Source organism: Natator depressus, chromosome 9 (assembly GCF_965152275.1).
Source record: "Natator depressus isolate rNatDep1 chromosome 9, rNatDep2.hap1, whole genome shotgun sequence".
Lineage (NCBI taxonomy): Eukaryota > Metazoa > Chordata > Testudines > Cheloniidae > Natator > Natator depressus.
Window position 1 is genome coordinate 48,594,683 of NC_134242.1, and position 18,892 is coordinate 48,613,574.

General features: G+C 44.2%; 1 protein-coding gene across 1 annotated transcript in view; it reads left to right on the forward strand.

Moving 5' to 3' along the window:
* VPS8 (VPS8 subunit of CORVET complex) overlaps positions 1-18,892 on the forward strand; it is a 232,485-nt gene that overhangs the window by 63,774 nt on the left and 149,819 nt on the right. Inside the window, exons 14-20 of the mRNA XM_074964097.1 lie at positions 2,644-2,814; positions 5,992-6,066; positions 6,784-6,819; positions 9,342-9,432; positions 11,150-11,196; positions 14,815-14,904; positions 16,663-16,709. Of these exons, the coding sequence (XP_074820198.1) occupies positions 2,644-2,814; positions 5,992-6,066; positions 6,784-6,819; positions 9,342-9,432; positions 11,150-11,196; positions 14,815-14,904; positions 16,663-16,709 (557 nt within the window). The remainder of the gene's footprint in view (positions 1-2,643; positions 2,815-5,991; positions 6,067-6,783; positions 6,820-9,341; positions 9,433-11,149; positions 11,197-14,814; positions 14,905-16,662; positions 16,710-18,892) is intronic.

Sequence of the window (18,892 nt, forward strand, 5' to 3'; positions counted from 1 at the left end):
CCTGATCACTCAGGACCACGGTCGTCTTAGTCACCCCAACCTCCAGTCCCTCCACCTCACAGCCTGGAAGCTTCATGGCTGAACCCCGGGGGCTTCTGTGCTCGGAACAGGTAAGGGAGGTCTTACTCAGCAGCAGGAAGAACCCCACTAGGGCCACATACCTGGCAAAGTGGAAAAGGTTTACTTGCTGGTGTGACCAGTGTCATACACCCCCACTTCAGGTGTGTATACCTCTCATCCTAGAGCACTTTCTGGACCTGAAACAGCAAGGTCTGGCAGCAGCATCCATAAAAGTACACCTCGCTGCTATCTTGGCTTTCCACCCGGGAGCGTCTGAATGTTCCGTCTCTCCCAGCCCATGGTTGGCTGGTTCCTCAAAGGTCTGGAACAGGTACATCCCCAGATTAGACAGCCTGTTCCTGCGTGGGACCTTAACTTGATCCTCTCCAAACTAATGGGGCCCCCATTTGAACCAATGGGGACTTGCTTCCTTCTCTATCTGTCATGGAAGGTAGCCTTCCTGGTCACCATTACATCAGCAAGGAGGGTGTCTGAGTTAAAGGCCCTTACCTCTGACCTACCTTATATGGTTTTCCACGAGGATAAGGTGCAACTCAGACCTCACCTGGCCTTTTTTCCTAAGGTCGCGTCACATTTCCATACTAGCCAAGACACATTCCTGCCTGTTTTTTTATCCTAAGCCTCATGCCAGTAGCCACGAGCAGAGGATGTGCACTCTGGATGTTCAGCAAGCACTAGCCTTCTTCATGGAGTGCACTATGCCATTCAGGAAGTCAAATCAGTTCGTAGCTGTGGCAGACCGTATGAAAGGGCTCCTGGTCTCATCTCAAAGAACATCTTCCTGGATCATGTCCTGAACCTGCACGTGCTATGAGCTGGCCAAGATATGAGCCCCGGCACTTACAACATACTCCCCAAGGGCACAGGCCTTTTCGGCAGCGTTCCTGGCCCAGGTCCTGAAACAGGAAATCTACAGGGCAGCAACTTGGTCCTCAGTGCATACATTCACCTATCATTATGCCAGCGATGATGCAGCTTTTGGCAGAGTGGTACTCCAATCAGCAATTCCATAATTCCAACCCCACCGCCTAGGTAAGGCTTAGGAGTCATCTAATTGGATTCGATATGAGCAATCGCTCGAAAAAGCAGTTACTCACTTTCTCGTAATTGTTCTTTGAGATGTGGTGTTCATATCCATTCCAAATCCACCCACCTTTCCCTCTGTCAGAGTAAACGGCAAGAAGGATCTGAGGAGGCGCTGGGTCGGCAGGGTCATATATTGAGCACCAGAGAGACATCACTCCGGGGGCTCCACAGCTGAACCGATGGATGCCTCTAGGGCAGGGGTGGGCAAACTTTTTGACCCTAGAGCCACAGTGGGTACAGAAATTGTATGGCGGGCCGGGTAGGGAATGCTGGGGGAGGCTATGCCTCCCAAAACAGCGAGGTGTGGCCTGGCCCCCGCGCCCACCCAACCCCCCCCTGCTCCCCACCCCTGACTGCCCCCTGGGACTCCTACAACCTATCCAAACACCCCTGCTCTGTCCCCTGACCGCCCCCGTGGGGCCCCCCATCCCCTATCCAACCCTCCCTGCTCTCCCCACCCCACATTACCTGTGGGGTGGGGGAAAGGGGTGCTCAGTCCTTTCCCTGTGCATTTCCCCTCCTTGTTTGGCTGCTCTCCCTGGCAGCTGGGCAGGGCTCACTCCCTGTCTGGGCTTGGCTGCTGGAGACGGGGGTCAAGCATGCTGGAGGTGGAGGGGGGCCCTGGCTTGCTCTACCCCTGTCCCCGGCAGCAGGATCCAGGCCCCTTGACTGTCCCCATCCCCCTCCGCAACTCCCCCTGCTCCTCGCCTCCCCACCCTGACCTCCCTCTGTTGCGCCCCCTGGAGCACCAGGTCTGGCAGCGCTATAGCTGTGCCACCCGGCCGGAGCTGCAGCCACACTGCCCAGGTGCTGGGAGAACTGTAACCGCAAGGGAGGCGGGGAGGGAGGAGAGCAGAAAGGGAGGGGACAGGGGCTAGCTTCCGCCCCGCTCACCACGCTGCAGGGGAATTGGGCTGGCTCCTCTGCAAGCCTGTCCTGATCCTGCTCCCTGGCAGAAGCTTGTGGGCCAGAGGGAAGGGTCCTGCGGGCCGTAGTTTGCCCCCTTCTGCTCTAGGGGAAAAACTTTGTTGACTTTGCACGCGACGTATGCACACCTAATTGGAATGGATATGAGCAGCACAACAGTAACAAGAATGTGAGTAAGGATTTCAGGGAGGAAGGCAATATAGATGTGCCAGGTATATATTATGCTTTAAGAGCAAAAATTGTTCCTTTGACTAAAGACCTACAGTACAAGAAATTAAACTCTGTGAGGAAGTTTCTCATAACTGGGTGCCCCAGAGAAAGTTTTCTGGTTGTCACCTTCCTTGTAGTTACACTTTTGTCCTGTAAAGTAGTTAGATTCTAAACTTCAGCCTTACCCCAAACACCCAGAATAATAACTTCTGTATGCTGCCGGCTACCAATAGCTTAAGATATTAGTGCTCTAGGGTGTTTTTTGTAGTATATTGTGCTATTTGTCCTGATAGTTATGCATGAAATGTTGCTGAAGTTTGACATATGCCTTCTTTCCAGTGGATAAACTCACGCACAGTAGTGCTTCTGGACAGTGTGGAGAAGCTGCATATGATAGATCGCCAGACGCAGGAGGAGCTGGAGACTATAGAGATTTCGGAGGTGCAGCTAGTATATAACAGTAGTCACTTCAAATCACTGGCCACAGGAGGCAATGTCAGCCAAGCATTGGTAAAGACCTATGAACGTTGTAGCCTGCTAGTGTTTTACTTGTTGATTGATAACACTCTTCGAAATTCGCTTTTTTTAAACAGGGAAGTTTAGGATTGCCTAAAACCTTTTTAAAGAGCCTTTTTAAAAAGCTTGGTTTCAGAGTAGCAGCCGTGTTAGTCTGTATCCACAAAAAGAAAAGGAGGACTTGTGGCACCTTAGAGACTAACAAATTTATTTGAGCATAAGCTTTCATGAGCTACAGCTCTGATGAAGTGAGCTGTAGCTCACGAAAGCTTATGCTCAAATAAATTTGTTAGTCTCTAAGGTGCCACAAGTACTCCTTTTTTAAAAAGCTTGTTTATTGTTGATTTAGCGAGAATTCCTGAAGTGTTGCCTCTTCACATTCACGCTTATAGGATGCACCATCGTCCCACTGAGCCTCAGAACCCTCTTCAAAGAAAAATATAATGGTGACTGTAGCAGCTGGTTCTTCAAGATTGGGCAGGTAGAGTGACTATGCAAAGGCCACATTTTTCCCCTTTTCCTCAGTGTTCCTCTCCTAAAATTCTGAGTGGAAGAAACTGAAGTTATTGGGGCCCCCGGCCTCTTATAATGGCAGGTCCCAATACAGAGTGCTGCAAGAGGGTTCTTGTATGGTCTTATTGGATGGTGCTTTTCAGAAAGCTGCTGAAGCTCAGTGGTGCTGGGGTGGGTCGCATCCCAGAAGTGGGAATACAGACTCAGAAATGTAGGGTTGGAAGAGACCTTGAGAAGGCATTAAATTCAGCCTTCTGTGTTGAGGAAGGACCAGTTAAACCTAGACCATCCTTGACAAGTGTGTGTTTGTCTGACCTGTTTTGAAAACCTTCAATGATGGGGATTCTGCAATCTCCCTTGGAAGCCTGTTCCAGAGCTTAACTAACCTTATAGTTAAATTTTTTTTCTCCGAATATCTAACCTAAATCTCTTTCTGCTTATTAAGCCCATTACCTCTTGTCCTACATTCAGCGTACACTGATCAGTCTTCTTTGTAATGGCCCATATTTGAAGACTATTATCAGGTCCTCCCTCAGTCTTCTTTTCTGAAGACTAAACGTGCCCAGTTTTTTAACCTTTCCGCATAGGTCATATTTTCTAAACCTTTCATCATTTTTGTTGCTCTCCTCTGGACTCTCTCCAATTTATTCAAATCTTTCCTGAAGTGTGGCAGCCAGAATTGGACACAGTGCTCCAACTGAGACCTCACCAATGCCAAGTAGAGCAGAACAATTATCTCCCATGTCTTATATACAACAGTCCTATTAATACACCCCTGAATATTAGCCTTTTTTGCAGCTGTATCACATTGTTGACTCGTACTCAATTTGTGATCCACTAAAAACCCCAGATCCTTTTCAGCAGTGTGATCACCTAACCAGTTATTTCCCATTTTGTAGTTGGGCATTTGATTTTTTTTTTTTTTCTTTCCTAAGAGAAGTATTTTGCACTTGTCTTTATCAAATTTGATCTTGTTGAATTCAGACCAATTCTCCAGTTTGTCAAGGTCATTTTGAATTCTGGTTCTGTCCTACAAATTGCTTGCAACCTCTCCCAGCTTGGTTTTATCTGCAAACTTCTATAAGCATATTTTCCATTCCATTATCCAAGTCATTAATGAAAATACTGAATAAGACCGAGCCCTGCAGGACCTCACTAGATAAGACTCCCCAGTTTGAAAGCAAACTATTGATAACTACTTTTGGAGTACTGTCTTTCAACCATTTGTGCACTCGCCTTATAGTAATTTCATCTAGACCAGTGCTTCTCAAGCTATCTGATGTGGGGGACCGGCAATTTTTTTTCCAATGTGTGCGCAGACCAGCAGCCGATGGCTCACGGACTGGCACCGGTCCACAGACCACCACTTTGAGTAGCACTGATCTAGACCACATTTCCCTAGCTTGCTTATGAGACTGTCATGTGGGATTGATGTGAAATATCTTGATCTCTCACACTACTGCTTCTTCCCTCTCCACTAGGCCTGTGGGAGAAGGAAGGAAATTAGGTTGGTTTGTCATGATTTGTTCTTGACAAATCTATGCTGGCTATTCTTTATCTCTAGGTGCTTACAAATTGATTGATTTAATAATTTGTTCAAATATCTTTCTAGTTATCAAAGTTAGGCTGGCTAGTCCTTAATTCCCCAGGTCCTCTTTGTTCTCCTTTTTAAAGTACTATGTTTGCCCTTCTCTAGTCTTCTGGGACCTCGCCTGTCCTCCATGAGTTCTCAAAGATAATTGCTAACAGTTCCAAGATTGCTTCAGATAGTTTACTTAAGTACCCTAGGATGAATTTCATCAAGCTCTGCTGACTTGAATACATCTAACTAAACTAAATATTCTTTAACCTGTTTTCCCAATTTTGCCTTGCATTTCTTCCCCCTTGTTGTTGTTGTTGTTTGTGTTGAGACTCTAATCACCATTAACCTTTGTAGAGGCAACACTCAACCAGTTTTGCTATGGTAAATTACCAGGTTTTTTTTCCAGCTGCTGTTATGCAAAGACTGCAGTCATATCATCTTTGGTTATAATCTCATCAGGTCTCATATGCTAAGCAGGGTTGTGCCAGATCTGGATATGTCTAGACAAACCCAGGCGATGGAGGAAGTGAGGATGGTGATTTGGTAGGGGATATTCTTCCCTTGTAGTCCATATTTAACCAACATCCTGGCTGATGCTCAGGGCACTCTCCTATTGAAGATTTCATCCTTCTGTGTTTTATTATCTTCTCTTTTCCCCCCTCTTTCTCTCTGCCCTTAACCAGATAACCTGAGCAGAAATGCTTCTTGTTGTGAAATAAGACTGGAATTACTCTGAATTGCCATTTCTCATGAGATTTTTCTTTCTGGTGGTGTCTTGTGAATACAGTAATTGTCATCACTGACACATGAGTGTGAGACAGTGTTCCCTGCACTGAGTGACTTTTCCAGTGACTTATGAGTAAGCATCTGTGAAAGGGATTGGGTTGCTAGGTCTCCAGCTCCACTTCGTATGAATAGCATGACTGGACAAACTGCTATGTCCTCCCCAACTCTTGTTTTATTTCTTCATTGCTAAATGTCGCCAGGGTTTAGTTACAGCCACATATGTCATGTATGTTTACTGAAAATAAAAATAAAAGCAGCTTGTGCTGGAGTAAATCTTATATTTTTCCCAGGCCCTGGTTGGGGAGAGAGCCTGTTACCAGTCCATCAGCAGCTGTGGTGGTCAAATCTTCTATCTTGGCACAAAGGTAAATGCAGACAGCTCTCAGGAAATGTATGCACTTTCAAGAGTAAGGTGGCTTTAGTGATTCTAGTGAAAGAAGTGTTCTGCAAGGGAGATTCCTGAAAGATTTCAGTGGAGCTGTGAGGTCCTAAGTGCTGCAGTCTTATCTCTGATGAAGCTTTAGGACATGGGGCTGTAAAATGGAGAGGTTTTGTAGGCAGTAACTCCAGTGTTGTTTATTTTAAGTTTCCTGAATCCAGTCTGGTTTTAGCCCAGGCATGTGCTGAAGTAGCACCCAGGATTACAGTCCCTGTTGAGTGCTACTTCAGAGTAAATGTATAGTGGGTAAAATGTCAAATGAAATATGCAGAAATTAACAAGTCCCTATTTACAAGAAGAACTAGAGTGAATGGAACAGGTGAAAAATAAGAGAGGCTGAATCCCAACATATGGAACAATAAGGTACATCCTTGTGCTTGGTGTCCTCCATTCTTTCAAAATGTAGGTCAGGCTTAAGCAGAGTCTTGTAGGAACTTTTTGGAAACTATAAACTTGCTATATAATAGCTGGTAGGAAATTCTCCTGTTTGGAGCAACGTCTCCAGTCTCTGAAGAGTAGTTGCAGCCTCTGTGTATCACTGGGACACTATAATGTATGTGTGGGAATCCATAGATTGTTACTCATGCACAACTGCCCATAAAGGAACATCTCCCTTTCTGACCTTTTTGTTTCTCTTTTTCAGTCTGTTCATGTGATGATGATAAGGAGCTGGAGAGAGGTAAGTCAAGAGAAGAGGCATGTATGTTTTTTAATAAACTGTGTGAATTGTTTAAAAGTAGCTTGATGGCGGAAAGGAACTTCAGGACTAATAGAAATTTTAAAGTATAATCTGATTAGAGTGTTTAGAATTTATATAATAGCTACATCTACAGCTATGTCCCAAGAATAGCTTTTTACCACAATATGCTATGGGACAAGTTCCAGCATATGCTTGGGTTCTGAATAGGGGTTGTATTTTTTCCTCTCCCTTATCTTCGTAGCAAAAATATTTTAATGTCTTGAAATGTTTCCACCTTCACTAACTTGAAAGAGGTACAGTGTATATGTTCAGGTTACAATTATACAGTCCTCTGTAGCTATAAGTCAATTCCCATTGAGGGTAATTAATCATTGAAACAATTTACCTAGGATTGTGGTGGATTCTCTATCACTGACAATTTTTAAATGAAGATTGGAAGTTTTTGAAAAAGATCTGCCCTAGGCATTATTTTGGGAAAGTTCTATGGTCTGTTGTAAAGGAGTCAGGCTAGACGATCACAATGGTTCCTTCTGGCCTTGGAATCTAGGAACCAGCCAATGATAAAAGCATAGGCTTGTTTTGGTTAGAGAGACCAGGAGAACTCAATGGATAGTAAAAGGAAAAGTAATCTCCAGTCAATCGTAACAGCATGGGCTTCTTTTAAATCCCCGCATTCCAGAGTGCTGAGGCCTCAGTACCTTCGAAGTTACTCATAGAGGGGGCTCTACCCTAAGTATAAGGAGAGGTTAGTGAATGGAACTATCTGCCAGGGAAGCCTGGGAAATTATTCTTGCTGCAGTGTGCAGTGGTGGGCTATAGAGAACTTGTGAGACATCCCTTCAAATAAAAATCTCTGGAGCCAATTCTGGCCCCCTTCCTAGTCCTAATTACACTGCTCCAGTGGTACACAGAAGGTAGTAAAGGTACCACAACCAGCCTCTGGGGGAGAGGAGTTTTCCTGGTATAGGTGCAGAGTGGGGCCAGTGTACACAGCTTTACATTGCATCCTCACAGCCCCCAGTATAAGGGTTGTGCCAGGGGAGTGCTAGCCAAACTCTGGGTTGTGGCGCAGTCTGGGTAAGGCTGCTGTAAATTAGAGCTGGCTTATGCTACCACTTAAATCAATCTAACTTCGGCCACTATGGGGTGTGCAAAAGACACCCCCACCCCCTCGATTGAGGCAAGTTAGATTGACCTAAGTGCTGTCTACACTGGTGCTGTGTCAGCGGGAGATGCCGACATAGCTTCTGCTTCTCACAGAGGTAAAATAATTATGCCAATGGGAGAGCGCTCTCCCGTCGACGTAGCATGTCTTCACCAGATGCCCTACAGTGGTGCAGCTGCGCTAGTGTAGCTCTATAGTGTATACTTACCCTTAGAGCAGCCCCTGGTAGCCCAGAGTCTGGGCAATGCATAGCCATCTTTGTGCCTTCCTCACAGGCTTCAGATTCTGTGCTGCACCTCCTGTTCACCTGCATCTCAGAATATCGGGACAAATTACCTTGCTTGCTTTTGCCAAACTGATATGTTGTGGTCCAAATGTGGAAGTGGAAGCACACTGCATTCACTGCTTATGTGGGGTCTGAAAACCTCTAAGTCAGATACAGACTACCTAGTTACTGGTAGTTTAAATCTTTCCAGACTGCTGTACCCCTTTCAGGATTCTGATTTGTCTTGCGTATTCCCAAGTTACACCACACTTAAAATCTACTTGCTTACAAAATCAGACATAAAAATGCAAAAGTGTCACAACACATTGTTACTGAAAAAGTGCTTATTTTCTTGTTTTTACTATATAATTGGAATATAAATATTATACTTACATTGAAATGTATAGTATATAGAGAAGTATAAACAAGTCATCTGAGAAATTTTAATTTGTACTGTCTTGACTAGTGCTTTTTATGTAGCCTGTTATACAACTAGGCAAATATCTAGCTAAGTTGATGTACCCTCTGGAAGACCTCTGCGTAACCCATGGGGTACACATACCACTGGTTTAAATGATAGTGGGTAAAATCTTGGTCCTGTTGAAGTCCAGGGCAAAACTTTTTTATTGACTTAATAGGGCCAGGATTTCATCCCAATTGTTTAAAATTCAAAATCTCTGAAATTATTTCTGTTAAAATGCTTGGCCTTGTATGTCTATATCTGTGTTTCTCAACCTTTTCCAGGTTGGCGACCCCTTATTTGAAATACATTTTTTTTTCCCAACCTTCTTACATTTACTACAAGAGTAAAAAATGTATCCATCTTAATAAGCCTTTGTAATGCATTTGTAGTTTTGAGAGGCTGACAGAATACTTGACCTAGAAAGGTAAGTGGGGGAGCAAGATTTTCTTTGCTTGAGATTATAATAGTTTTCAATACCCTGAGACCCACACAGTTGTCTTTCATCACTTGCCTGGGGGTCATGACCCACCGGTTGGGAAATACTGGCTTAAAGGATTGCTGTTCTGGAATTCTGAGGAGTCCCATATTGCTTGTACATCTAATTTTAGAGAGTGGATCACCTTCTGAAACAAGACTGTCTTACTGAGGCCCTGGCTCTAGCATGGTCTTTTCATGAGGGTAAAGCAAAGGCTGTAGTAGGTAAGTTAATTTTAAAGCAATGGGGTAGCTTTTATACACACGCACACAGAAGCAAGCATTAGTCAAAAGAAATTAAAGTGAGAATTGTATCCGTGAAGAATAAAAAAGCTCTTGTAGTTTGAATGTGATCAGGATGATGCAAATGTGTTGACCATGGGCTGACTGGTTTTTGTAGAGTTGTGCAGTTTCCTAGTAAAAACTTCTCTCCTTCTAGTAATTAGCTGTTTTAAGGCGGCAAATCACCTCCCCCACCCCTACTGGGTTATGGGGTAATTACTTCCATCTGCTTTCACTTTCCTGGAAAAGTACAACTGTAAAGAATGTGACTCTTGGAAAATGAGGCTTGTAATAAGGGATTACTGCAAAGCAGTGTTTCATACCTTACTAGAAGGTTCCCAGGGCTCCAAGAAGGTGTTGATATGAATTTAAAAAAAGTCAGAGGCCCCTGGTGATTGAAAATGCACAAGAGGAGCAAGGTGGCACATCTTCACTTATGCGCAGGCATGACTAAGAAGCCAGCATAGCTTCTATGCAAGGGATTGCTAGGGCAGCTGGAAAGCACACCACTTCAGTGCTTCCCTGCAGTTGTACTAGTTGGTGGAGTTTTTTGTGGCCCTATTGGGTACTAAAGTAACACCCTCTCCTCTAAGTGTCCTTAGCTGATGAAGTATGTTACATATGCCTGTGCCTGCTTTGCTGAATTTCACAATGAACTATAATTTATATGGTTCACCCTACATTTTCTATAAATTTTCTAATGGATTTTGACAGGTTGCTCTTTTTTAAGTTCCATGACAGAGACAAATATCCTTGTGTATTTTATGTGTCTTTGTAATACAGTAGAACCTCAGAGTTTCAAACACCTTGAGAATGGAGGTTGTTTGTAACTCTGAACAAAACTTTATGGTGGTTCTTTCAAAAGTTTACAACTGAATATTGACTTAACAGTTTTGAAACTTTACTATGCAAAAAAAAGTGCTGCTTTGAACCATCTTAATTTAAATTAACCAAACATCAAAACTTTCTTTATTTTTTTTAGTAGTTTGTTTAACACAGTACTATACTATACGTTATTTTCTTTTTTCATCTCTGCTGCTATCTGATTGCATATTTTTGGTTCCAAATGAGGTGTCTGGTTGACCGGTCAGTTAATAACTCTGTTCATAACTCTGAGGTTCTACAGTACTTGAATAAACGAAAATCGTAAATTTTAGTTTACACATCAATTTTCAATATACAAAGGAATTGCATATTTTTAATTGGGATAGATGTATTTTGCACTTGTAGTGCAGTAAATTAGCTCCTTTCATGCAAAGATCTCAAAGCATCTTATGAATACAGTAATAATTATGCCTCACAAAACTAATCTAAGGGATTATAAAAATGCAGATAAAGACTTAGTTACCTAAAACTCAAATCCTCCTGACTGAATGGGGCAGAATCAGAACAGGGCCCTTTCAAAATCTTTTTTCTAAAACCATCAATAAACAGATTAAGTTAATTGTCACATGAAGTGTAGGTTTCGTTTGTTAATGCAAAGGGCCTGTCTGTATGAGGTGTGTCCAAGTATGTTCAGGATATCTACATCAGCTAAAGGGTTTCAGCAGTTAAGTCTATCATTTCTGAGTTTTGGGAGCTGAAATGAGACCTCACTTCCATTTACATATTGATTATGAAAAGGAACCTTTGTTTTTTTTCTCTTTATATTCCTTTACAGGGTTGTCTGGGGATGCCAATAAGCGAAAGTCTGTCCTTGCAGACCGAGTGAGTTCCAAATCCCAATTTCATATGTATTGATACCACTCTTAATTTACCCCTCAACTATTTGAAAGAATTGGCTTCTGTCCTCCAAAAATCTCTGTAGGTGTGCGTATGAGGGTTGTGATTTTTTTTTTTAATGAGCTTTATTTGAAAGAGAACTGATTAGAAACTAGCGATTGGGCATACTGACAAAGCGTGTACTTCAGGTAAAAGCTACTTGCAGGATGTGGTATCTAGTATGTGCCAAATTTAACTCATTCTTCTGCCTCTTGGCACTTCACAGGTACCAGAGTCCCAATCCCAGCCAGTATGTACCCTTCAAGAACTAGACTTCACTACTTCAATATTGGCAGCTATCCTGCATGTACCTAGCCTGACTTCCAGTGGGTGTCTTAAATGTGCCTGTACCTGCAAAATAATCTCTTCCAGTTGACATTGCCCACTTGCCTCTGAGTCTTGTTTTTGTGGGCAGTGCACAATGAAATGTTTAGTTGCAGCGAAGACCAATTCAGAAGTAACTAAATATTCAACCTGCCCTCAGACTCCTGAGCATCCTTTTGTTCACAGGCACCAAGGCGTTCCAAAACCAACTATCCCCGGTATGTTTTTAAACAGTGAAAATCTATGGCAATAGTTTGATGTAAATAGTGGGTCTTTTATATTGGAGAAATGACTTTCACTTATGCTGAGCAAAGCTCAGGAAGCTGCTACATTTGGAACATATGCATCTTATTTATTGTGAAGAGTCTGTTGCTTCAGCTGCCAGGTCTTAAATTGTCACCCATTTCCCATTCCTACTTTTTGTACTAACAATCAAGAAAAACCAAACAGCAGGACATGCAGAATAGACATTCTGGCAGCCTCTATTTATTGTATAGAAAGCTTTTGTACACTCAGATGTTCTTGGTAGAACAAACCAGGAATTTTTTGATAGGATGAGCGTCCCTCAGCTGTCTGACCATCAAAAAGCTCAATTCAAAGCTGAAACCTCAGTGGAAAAAACAGAATGCTATTGGCCCCAACTGCCATTAGAAGCATTTTCAGATAAATTCTTGCTCAGGTCCTGCAGCCTTAGGCTGTGTTAGAGGGCTTTCCCCTCACCTCCTCCCCTGGTTCTTGTCACACAGACAGAAAGCAGAAGACCAGAAGTTTGAAGTGCAGGCAGTGCGATGTTTATTGGGGTTAGTTCCAAGCAAGCATATCCATAGCTCTGCACGCCACCAGAGTCTGTTCCCCAGTGACCCCATTTACCCTGTATCCCCCTTCCCAGCTCTGACACTGCAGAGCCTTGTCTGTGTTCCCATTCCCCCCTTTTTATCAGGCCCAAATATACCTGCAGTGCAGGTCCCTAATCTCACCCTTTACAGCTTATGGTCATGTTCCGTTTTGGAGGCTTGTGAGCCTGGGGTTTTCATCCCACCTCTTTTGTATCCCGTGGGAGGGGTAAAGAGTGAGGTTGTGCTCTGGCCAAGGCCAGACTTTACTTTGGCTTTGTGTTTCTTATTGCCCTCCCCCCGTGACTGAGTTGGGACTCACTACTGCAGCGCCTCCTGCTGTTCACTCCGGGAATTAGCTCAGTTCGTGCAGAGCGCCCTCTGCCTGTTCTGTCCCATCCGTCTCTCACCCTAGATTGGCGTCTCAACCAATGTTGCTCCCAGCTCATGGCGTCCTCTTCAGGACACTGCCCTCTGGCAGTGCCCACTGCTCCGGTCTCACCCCCTTCCGGGGGTTTGGTGTTATCAGCAGTCCTTCTCTTCGCCCCAGCCACAATGGCCAACCACACCCCAAAGTCTAACCCCTTTTGGCAGGGGTCTGGTGCGGCCTGTGATGGCCACTCCCAATGGCCAGGTGGAAGTGCAAGGGGGGGAACCAGGCCTGGCCCCTACTCTGGGTCCTGACCCAGGGACCCTTTGGCAGCAGCCTTCCTGCCTGCCCTCCTTCTCTCCCTTCGTCCGTCTCTCACCCTGGGCCGTTTCCCCTTTGGCCCCTTTGCACCGGCTAGGCCCTTTTTCTCAGTGCCTGCAGATACTGGGCGGGAGTTCCCTTCTGCTCCCCTTATTTGCCTAGCCCTGTGCTGTCCCTGGTGCTAGTCTCCTCATGCAGGAGAAAGACCTTCACCCTCTGAAGGCCTGGGAGAGACTACCTGCTCCCTTCCTAAGCAGCCTTTATATAGGGCCTAGCCTAGCCCTGATTGGCTGGCTGTAATACTGGCCCTGATTGGCTCTCTAACAGGCCCTCCCTGATTGGCTGCTGCTTTGTGCAGCTGCTCTGGCCTGTTGTAGCCCAATCTGGAATGGGGGTGGGGCACCACTCCACCACACCCCTCCTTCCCCTTTACCTCTCCTAACTGGTTGCTTGAGAGAAGAGCCAGGCAGCCTTCCAGTGTATGCTCGTATGTTATACTCCCACCATATGCTGTAACATTTTAGCTGTGCTCTGTTTCTTATCTCTTTCTCATTGTACTAATAAACCCATCTGGCTGGGCAGAAGCAAGGTCTTTATCCTTTGTTCACACGCATTAGTATAAGATATGTGAATATATAGATTATAAGAGTATTAAAAACCAAACAGGCAGACAATACCCAAAATTCTATCTCAGGCAAAGATGCAGGCATGAATTCTACATTGTCACTAACACTCCTAACAGGCTGGAGCATGCTCAGTGCAGATAGAATCTCTAGCTATTCTCTACTGACTATTCTCTACTGAGCATGTGTAAACTGTCATTTTTCAAAAAGCTTGTAACTGCAAAATTTGGGCAGATTTTCTTAGTAATGGAAAAAAGCACTTCACTGAAACAAAGGGCACCCTATGCCAAATTTCAAGTCCTTGCTCCAAAGCATGAGGGCACTAGAGCAGAGGTGGGCAAACTTTTTGACCCAAGGACCGCATCTGGGTATGGAAATAGTATGGCGGGCCATGAACGCTCACAAAATTGGGGGTTGGGGCATGGGAGGGGGTCAGCGGTGCAGGCTCTGGGGGGCAGTTACCTCAAGCAGCTCCCAGAAGCAGCAGTATGTCCCCTCTCTGGCTCCTACACAGAGGCTCAGCCAGGTGGCTCTGTGCACTACTCTGTCCGTAGGCACCACCCCTTCAGCTCCCACTAGCTGTGGTTCCCAGCCAATGGGAGTTGCAAGGGTGGCGCTTGGGGCGGGAACAGTGTGCGGAGCCCCCTGACTGCCCCTATGAGTAGGAGCCGGAGAGGGGACATGCCGCTGCTTCCAGGATCCGCGCAGAGCGGGGCGAGCCCCTGCTCCCCGGTGGGAGCTTGAGGCCCGAATATGGCCTCCAGGTCGTAGTTTGCCCACCCCTGCACTACAGCTTTTCAAAGGACATGTTAGAGTTTTTTCAACATGGCAAAATGTATTTTTCCCTAACCTCATTATTGGAAATGGCTGAACCATTTTGAGTGAAATTTTGAGGGAAAAAAAAAATTCAGTCTGAGGCACATACATGGCGTGCAGAATTTCAGGTGGAACAGTTAATTTGGCAAAGTTTTATAACCAACTGAAAACAAGTTGTTATAATGGGAAATGTTGGGCAACATTAATACAGTGGTACTACCAACCCTGCTGATAGTAGTATGTGAGGAAAATTTCCTACTGTTATCTTTTCATCCAGATGGTTGAAATCCTCTTCCATTATGCGGATCGAACTTTGAAGAAATGTCCTGACCAGGGTAAAATCCAAGTTATGGAGCAACACTTTCAGGTACAGCACCTCAGATGCTCTCTTGATCAACACTGCAGTTTACAATAAAATTGTAGCTTTTCTCTGAAAGTCATTGACTTTTTTATATAATAGGTTTTAAATGTTGTTGAAACATTCAAGAAATGTGTGATTTCTTTGAGAAATTAGGTATTAGCTACTCCTAGGTATTCTTAATTCAAGTATGACTGTTCTCATTTTCAATGTCTTCTAATCTACACCAGTAGAAATAGACTGAATCCCCTGTGTGCTCTGTTAGGGTATGTAGCAATCCTCTACAGCCAGCACCATAATCTGCTTGAGAGTTCTGGAGTATTCCAAAATCAGTCCTACAAACAGGAGTTTGTATACAGAATATTTCAGAACTGAAATGCTGTGGTGTTAAACGGCTCTTCCAGAAGACAGTGAGCTCTTGGGACATAATGACCAGAAAATAACTCAACTTTCTAAAAAAAAAAAAAAGACTTGTGGCACCTTAGAGACTAACAAATTTGGTGCCACAAGTCTTCCTTTTCTTTTTGCGCATACAGACTAACACTGCTGCTACTCTGAAACCTGTCAACTTTCTAATTCTCTGGATGAAGAACAAGGTGCTATACTCTGCATCTGGAGCACTGATGTGGCCTTCGGGAGGCTTCATTCTAATCTGCTTTCAAAGTTGTTACATTTTGTTATCCGTTCTTTAAAAGTTGAGCCTCTTTGAACAATGGCATAATTACACCTTAATTTGACCCTGGCTAGACAGGTGAAGATTGAGTATGTCAAGCTGAGCAGTGTCCAGAGATGAATTTGTGGAATTCTGGATACCCATGGCAGAGACCTGAGGGGTTCACAATGGAATGTGATCCCTTTGGGAAGAGTAAAAGCTATGCCGAACAAGGTACCAGAGAGAGAGCTCTGCCACTGGACTTGGGTTTTCTCAGGTGTCCAGAGAAGGCTGTCCAGGCTGACAGGTACGGGTTTAGGGGTTCCTAGAACTCTCAGTAGAGGGGTAGCCTCACCCACTGAATCAGGAGAAAATGAGATATATTTTAATATTCCAAAATGTTTAATCAGTCTGCCAATTCCTCCTTCAGAAGATTTATGGAGAGGAAGATTAGCTGCCTTCTGTCTTCAACCACCTCTAATCCCCTCAGATGCCTTGGTTCTCAGTACTATTAAATGGGGCGCCAGAATAACGTGGAACATACCTCAAAACTTTCCTCAAGAATTAATTCTTGTCCAGCTCTGTCCAGAAACCTTTTCTGAAAATCCATTGCCAAGTGAATCCAAATCAAACTCGCTGGCCGTTGTCTCCTTATTTTCCCTTTGTCCAGCTGAGCCCAAATCCCTTGTCATCCACTCATCAAGTATGGAAGATTTTTAAAAGGTCTTGAAACCTGCAAATTGAGAGATGTGTGTTACTGTCATGTTTTGTCCTTGTACTTCTCCTCTGCAATTGTTACATCTTTGTCAATTTTGTCTGTGTTGTGTCTGCAGCAGCTCGCCTAACGGGGCCCAGATATGATTTGCAGTCTCTGCTGGCTGCTTTACTAAAATAAATTTTTTGTTACTGCTGGAATTTGGAAAGGCCTGTGATGTGGGTGTAGCTTTGGAGGAGTTACAGCTGTATAATTGTAATTGGGCAACTGCCTAAATGTGTGAGCTACCTACTATTTGACGGTCATTGATTCTTCACAGTATTGATCATACTGATAATGTACACCGTTTGACATTACCTGTGATTGAGTTACTCACACTTTCTTCATGGTCTTTCTACAGGATATGGTGCCTGTCATAGTCGACTACTGCCTTTTACTTCAGCGAACGTAAGACAGTTTGCATGCTTGTCTGTCAGATTAAGGAAACCATAGGAACTGCAATCACAGATCAGGCCAGTGGCCCATCTAGTCCTGTATGCTCTGTCTCATGGTGACCCGAACAGGTGTTAAAAACCTGATAGCTGACAATTATGGAATAATAGGCCAAAAGGGGAAGTTTGTTTTTAACCTTCCTCCCTATTGCCAAGCCAGTTATGCAATAAAGCAGGGAGAGTTTATCACTTCTAATTTTTCTAACCCTACCTAATGTAATGGTCTTTTCTGTATCCATGTAAATGTCAAAGACTTTTTGGATTCCATCAATACACTTATATTTGATCTGTCTATCCAATCTTTATAGATTTTATGACGGAACTGGTCACCATAGTGTCTCAGCACCTTTGTTCTAGATTTTTTTTTTCTTGCTACAACTACTGTGAAATTGACTTGACAGATTTTCCTTTTATGAATTTTCTACATTCCCCCACCGAGTAATTTCTCGTCCTTCGACAAATGACCCCCAGGTTATGAATATTCATCCCAGTTCAAAAGTAATGTTTTTGATTCATTCATGTTAAACCCTTTCGGTAAAATTATTAAACCACAGTGTCAGTCTATGTAAAAGCAGGAAAATTTCACACCAGGAAAATGAAAAGCTGACACTGTGTTAATTTTGTATTAAAAAAATTTCTCATTTCCACTTAGTCACTTTATTCTTTTTTTTTTTTTTTAAAAGTTCTGTTTAGTTTACGTGCACATTGCTTTCCCACACTTCTCTTTATCTCCTCTAGTAAATCATCCACCTTTCCAACTCCAAGAATTAGATGAGATAGAATTGGAAAAGATTTTCTGGGTCTACTAGTTCTTGTCCCTATTTTACTTCAGGACTTTTCCTGCATGTTAAATGCTTATTCGAGCTTGTCTACAAATTAGTTATACCACCTAACTATGCCAGTCTAGTAAAAGCAATACAACTCCCCAGTGTGGGCACAGTTGAGTTGATGTAAAAGTGCTTATACTGATCTATTTTATTTCATAGGGAAGGGAAATATGGTCTTTATATTGGTATAATTGCATCCACCCCAGGAGTTGTGCTGGTTATAACTATTTGGTTAAAAATCACGCTAACCAAAATAGTTGTGTACAGAAACTGTGTGTGGACCCAGCACCTCTCTGACTTTATTTGGAGGCACTTTGTTGTCTAGTTTTCACTGTTCTTTGAAAAAACTATTTCACCAGCTTCCAGTGGTGGATGTAGCCTCCGTGTTCAATGAATGCATTATACCATTGATTCTCAGCCAGGGGTCCGGGGCCCCCTGGGAGGCTGCATGCAGGTTTCAGGGGGTTCGTCAAGCATGGCTGGTGTTAAGACTTGCTAGGGCCCAGGGCAGAAAGCCAAAGCCCTGCTGTGCAGGACTGCAGCTTGGGACCCCGAACCCCACCACCCGTTGCTACCCCCCAACGCCAGCCCTGGCTTTTATATGCAGAAAAACAGTTGTTGTTGCACAGCTGGGCCATGGAGTTTCTATAGCCTGTTGGGGGGAGAGGGGCTCAGAAAGAAAGGTTGAGAACCCTTGCACTATACTAAACTGTAGTGTAATCACAGTATGAAACAAAACAAAAAAATAAAAAGAGAGCATGATATAATGAATGCTAGGGCAGGGATGTGGTCCAGTGAGGGTCCAGGGCCCACTCTCAGTGCTGGTCACCCCAGGGCCTTGCAAGTTACTCACGGAGGCAAGAGACACCCTGCCCGGTGTATGGTAGGGGAGGCATCTCTGCTCAGCATCTGGATCTTGCTGTGCAGAGTGGGGAGAGGCCCCACAATGAGCCCTGTGTCCTGCTGCCTGGAGACTGGGACACATGGGGGAACCCTCATGCCCCCCCCCATACCCAGACACCCTCTGGCAGACTTTGCCCTTTGGGCCTCCCTGGCAGCACGTGACTCTGACATCACTGCACAGTGATATGGCTGGGAGCAGTAGCACCATGATGCAGGTGCTGGGCTATAGAGCTGCATATAATTTCTTGTGCAAAGGAGTGAATACGGCTCCCCACCTGCCCCCCAAGGGTGTTTTGGTGGGTGCAATTGAACTCATGAACCACTCTGCTAAAGCTTCCTCTACCAGCTTCCCTCCTAGGCTACAATATGATTGATACATTTGTAAAAGTGTTAAACTGTGTCTACATTG